This window comes from Ictalurus punctatus, chromosome 22 (assembly GCF_001660625.3).
Source record: "Ictalurus punctatus breed USDA103 chromosome 22, Coco_2.0, whole genome shotgun sequence".
Lineage (NCBI taxonomy): Eukaryota > Metazoa > Chordata > Actinopteri > Siluriformes > Ictaluridae > Ictalurus > Ictalurus punctatus.
In genome coordinates, this window is record NC_030437.2 from 217,501 (window position 1) to 222,500 (window position 5,000).

A 5,000-nucleotide genomic window follows, 5' to 3' on the forward strand; every position below is an offset into this window, starting at 1 on the left:
GCTAGTGTGTGAGCGTGCACTAATGTGTGCGTTAGTGTGTGCATTAGTGTGTGAGCGTGTGCTAGTGTGCGTTAGTGTGTGAGCGTGCGCTAGTGTGTGAGCTAGTGTGTGAGCGTGTGCTAGTGTGCGTTAGTGTGTGAGCGTGTGCTAGAGTGTGTGTTAGTGTGTGAGCGTGTGCTAGAGTGTGTGTTAGTGTGTGAGCGTGTGCTAGAGTGTGTGTTAGTGTGTGCGCGTGCGCTAGAGTGTGCGCGTGCGCTAGAGTGTGCGCGTGCGCTAGAGTGTGCGTTGGTGTGTGAGCGTGTGCTAGAGTGTGCGTTAGTGTGTGAGGGTGTGCTAGAGTGTGCGTTAGTGTGTGAGGGTGTGCTAGAGTGTGTGTTAGTGTGTGCGTTAGTGTGTGAGCGTGCGCTACAGTGTGCGTTAGTGTGTGAGCGTGTGCTAGTGTGTGTGTTAGTGTGTGAGCGTGCGCTAGAGTGTGCGTTAGTGTGTGAGCGTGCGCTAGAGTGTGCGCGTGTGCTAGTGTGTGTGTTAGTGTGTGAGGGTGTGCTAGAGTGTGCATTAGTGTGTGTGTTAGTGTGCGTTAGTGTGTGAGCGTGTGCTAGTGTGTGTGTTAGGGTGTGAGCGTGTACTAGTGTGTGTGTTAGTGTGTGTGTTAGTGTGTGAGCGTGCGCTAGTGTGTGCTAGTGTGTGTGTTAGTGTGTGTGTTAGTATGTGTGCTAGAGTGTGCGTTAGTGTGTTAGTGTGTGTGCTAGTGTGTGTGTTAGTGTGTGAGCGTGCGCTAGTGTGTGCTAGTGTGTGTGTTAGTGTGTGTGTTCTCTACATCTGACTGTATGATGAAGATAACGATGGACCTGTGATTAAAGAACATTACTAGGAAATGACAGTTTGTTTCTCCATCACCGCTATGAGTGTGTGTGTGTGTGTGTGTGTGTGTGTGTGATTGGCATCCCATCCAGAGTGTATTCCCGCGTCACACCCAGTGTTCTCCAGGATAAACTCCAGATCCGGCCCCATGGTGACCAGGATAAAGTCCTCAGTGAAGATAAATGAACTGTAGTGAATCGAACACCGTTCCCTTCAGCCAGATAAACAGGTCCAGCGTTTGGTGCGTCCACCGGTTCTGAACAGAACCGGACGGGTAAACACACGGGGAAAGGTGAGTCAGGTGTGTAGTTGTGTTGTGTTAGAGAGATAGTAACACACCTGTGTTTGGAGAACTGCTGGAAGTCCTGCTGGAGCTGGTGTTTGTGCAGAACTTCACCCAGAAGATATCCGTTACAGAAATCTCTAGCCAAAGTAAGCGGCTCTGCATTTACATCAGACATTTACACATTTCACATCAGATCAGATCAGACTGGATTTACCATCAGATCAGATTAGACTGGATTTACCATCAGATCAGATTAGATTAGACAGGCTAAAGCTGGCTAACACCACACACACACAGCAGAGAGGAATTCTCACCGACGGTTTTAGATAAGCGGAGCTCCGAGTTCAGCCACCGGCACAGTATCTCCGACATGCTGAGAGAGAGCGCGCTGCTGTCCGGAGCTCCTCTCCCCGCACTGACTGGAACAAACATGGCGGAGAGGACTGTTTACGGCTCGTTGCTATAGTTTGCTGCTTCAGGTTTCTAAACAGGGAAAGTCGCAAAATGGCGTCGGCGTCGTCGTCATGGTAACAGGTCGCGCGCGCAGTGCAGCCTCAGCGTTAGCTTAGCTTCTTGACTCTGAGGTAAATTTACCACATCAGAGGAACTAACTTACACACTGTTTATACTTTTATTCCTCAGCTTGTCTTTCAGAACAAATGAAAAGAAGAAATAAAAGTGAAAAACTGCACGAAGCGTCAAGTCTCACACTTTCCTCCCTACTTTCTGTTTATTAATATTATTATAGTTTTACTATTTGACTGTAAAGATGTAAAGATCATTATTACCAGCACTAATAAACTTCTTTTATTATTAAACATGTATAGAAATCTATAGCTGATTTTAAATCCATACTAAAATGTTTACTTGTTAAATAAATGAGATATAAAGACAATTCCTTATTTCTGTTAAAGATAAATGATGTATTGGATCATAAATGGATTAACCTTATATCTGATTAAATCTAATTTGGACACATATGAAAATAAATAAATCGATAGATTGTTATTAAAACTGGTTCGTAGAGAAGTCACACAAGTTATACTGAATAAACTTCTGTATGGAATCATGAGCAGCAATAATAATAATTCATCCTCAAGCTTCAGGTCCTGATTTTAAAAGACGGTTTGGTAATTAATAATTCAATTGAGAATTTATATATATTTTTAAGTATATATATTTGTAATCAAAATAAAATCCCTTACTACTTTAAAAATGCAAAAGAAACACAGCTAGACTCAGACACTCTTTATTATGTTATACATGGTGTAGGTTAGTGTTTCAGAGTATATTGAGCTCATTAACACACACGCACGCACACACAAAGGTAACAGTGTTAGTGTTGGATTATAACATCTGTTAGCTGTAATAGTTATACATTTCCATCTCACACTAGCGGTATTTCAGTATCTATAACTGATTTTAGTCACACAGTTTTAGTGTCATTATGCTCTTAATCCCGCTCCCTACACCTTACTCCATACACCCTACGTAGTGTACTAAAGTTCTAACTGGCAGTTGATCATTTCCTAAAAGGGCTGTATCCTGAAGGCTTCCTGCCCCCTCTGTAGTGCACTAGATTTCCAGTAGACTGCTGCCTGAAATTAGGATCTGTCCAATATTAGGACTGCGGGAAGACACCTGCCTCCTCACGCTGCCTACTGAGGGAACCTCCACCCGAGCAGAACACCACCCCTCATAACAGTAACATGCTCAATATATGACCCTAAACACACACTAAACAAATCATATTTACATTTAAATCAGCTTAATAATGAGTGAATAAAAATAAAGAGTAAGATCAGCTTCCAAACAAGTGAACGAGTCGTATAACAGCTTCTAATTAGTGTTCTTACGTTTCCAGGTCGATCACCACTGCGCCCTCGTCCACTTCCCCATGTCACCCAGAAACCTGCTGCAGCAACCAATCAGAGAGCAGGACTCTCTGAAGTGCACTCAGGTTCCCTCGCAGTCACACAGAGTCACATCGACTCGTTCACTAGCTAGCGTGCTAATTAGCTATCAGAGTCAATTAGCACAGTTCTCTCAGCTGTTGTATACAGACGCAGGAAATGCAAACAAACGACGTATTTTATCATTCCAGTTTGAAATTGAAAAAGATCTGTCAGCCATATTGAAAAATAAATTGTGCTGGAAGGCAGCAGTGCATTCTGGGTAATTAAACATGCTTTAGTAGTCCACAGTGATGTCGACTCGATCTTTATCCAACACTCATCTCCCATACTTCACTAAAGTAATGAAGTGAAAAAGTCTTTACAAGCAGGGGGACTCAATCAAGGGGAAGGGAATAAGGGGAAGTGTTAAAAAGAGGATTGGGACATGGCGTGTCAGATCAAACATTTCAGAGAGAAAAATTAATCTGATTAACTCATTAATTAAGTAAAAAATAGGCAGCTTTTAAGCAACTTAAACACTGAATGAGCTTCACAGCAAAATCTCTAAAAACACACACACACCCACACACACCCACACACACACACACACAGAGAATAAAGTCGAGGTGCTGTACCATTATTAAAAAAAAAATTAGTGACCATAATAAAATATATGACCTTTGTAAAATCTCACAGTAGTATTTAAAGCTTAAGTAACTAACTCAACACACACACACACACACACACACACACACATTTAAACATTAACACCTTTAACACAAAGTGAACCAATCAGATAGGACATGTCTTCTGTTATGCTAATGTCACTAAGGAGGCTAATGTTGCTAATGAGGTCTATTTCAGCCTCCCAAAATAAATAATGAGAGACATTACTAGGAAGTATGGACTATGGAACAGGATCTAGGGGTGTGGTTCAAGAGTGGGTCATGGAGATTAAGAGGTGAGGCTTAGGTGGTCTAAGAGGTGGGGCATTGAGGATGAAGTATAGGGGCGGAGCCTAGGAGGAGTGGCCTGTGGGACAGGATGGAGAGGGAGAGACCTATAGGATGGGACCTAGGGTGGGGAAAAGGAGGTGACATATAGGGCCCCGAGGACAGGACAAAATCGGTAGGGCCTTGGGAATAAATTGTAGGGTACTAGGAGGTGTGGCCTATGAGATGAGATCATGGGGGTGGGACTACAGAACAAGAATTAAGGTGCAGGGCCATGAGTGTGAAGTCTACAGGCAGGGCCTATGAGGTGTGGTCTATGGGATAGGACCTAGAGGGTTCTAGAGAGATTTTGGGTGACTTCCAATGCTTAGCTACATTAGCCTCATAACTTCAGCGCTAAATAAACAGCATGTCTTGACTAACCGGCTACATTATTGAGAACATTGTGGACATTTTAGATTTTGCTGAACGGTTCCTATAAATGCATTTTAAACGTGCAACTTTCAGAAATATTTCTTGAAAGAGCTTTAAGACCTTAAAAACTTTTTGGAAGCAGAGAAAGGTATAAAGCGTAAACAGACATCACTGGGGGTCTGGTCCTGTGTCAAAGAACGCGAAAGCTAAGAATCTGAATACTTCAAGGCAATAAAGTCAAAGCACTTGGTAAAAATATTTAAAAATAAGCACTGTAGTGTTACAAAGGCAATCAATCAAGTGTACTGTTACCTGATTGGTTCCTCTGTTAGCCCCGCCCTCATGTTTTAGTTTGCTTTTTGTTCATTTTCCAAATAATGCCATAAAATCAGTGAGCTTATAGCAGAGCTAATGTGACCTGTCCATCAGACCTCAGAGGGCTTCAGAATGCCCAACAGGTTCAGTGACAATCACAACACTTAACAGCTATGTAATTCAGCCCAGCGCCCTCTATAGGACATATATATATATATATATTTATCCATTTATATATTTATATATATTTACAGCTCAACTAAAAATGTAATGCCC

At 42.4% G+C, this 5,000-nt stretch overlaps 2 protein-coding genes across 2 annotated transcripts in view; both read right to left on the reverse strand.

Annotated features, from left to right (window-relative positions):
* Positions 1 to 1,670, reverse strand: part of spef2 (sperm flagellar 2) — a 25,888-nt gene extending 24,218 nt beyond the window's left edge. Inside the window, exons 1-2 of the mRNA XM_053674653.1 lie at positions 1,462 to 1,670; positions 1,201 to 1,303 (exon numbers count right to left, since the gene is read on the reverse strand). Of these exons, the coding sequence (XP_053530628.1) occupies positions 1,201 to 1,303; positions 1,462 to 1,579 (221 nt within the window). The 5' untranslated portion in view covers positions 1,580 to 1,670. The remainder of the gene's footprint in view (positions 1 to 1,200; positions 1,304 to 1,461) is intronic.
* Positions 1,671 to 2,380: 710 nt separating this feature from the next.
* Positions 2,381 to 5,000, reverse strand: part of lifra (LIF receptor subunit alpha a) — a 15,646-nt gene continuing 13,026 nt past the window's right edge. Inside the window, exon 18 of the mRNA XM_017451721.3 lies at positions 2,381 to 5,000. This exon is cut by the window's right edge and continues 986 nt beyond it. The gene's annotated coding sequence lies outside the window, so the exon portion shown is untranslated.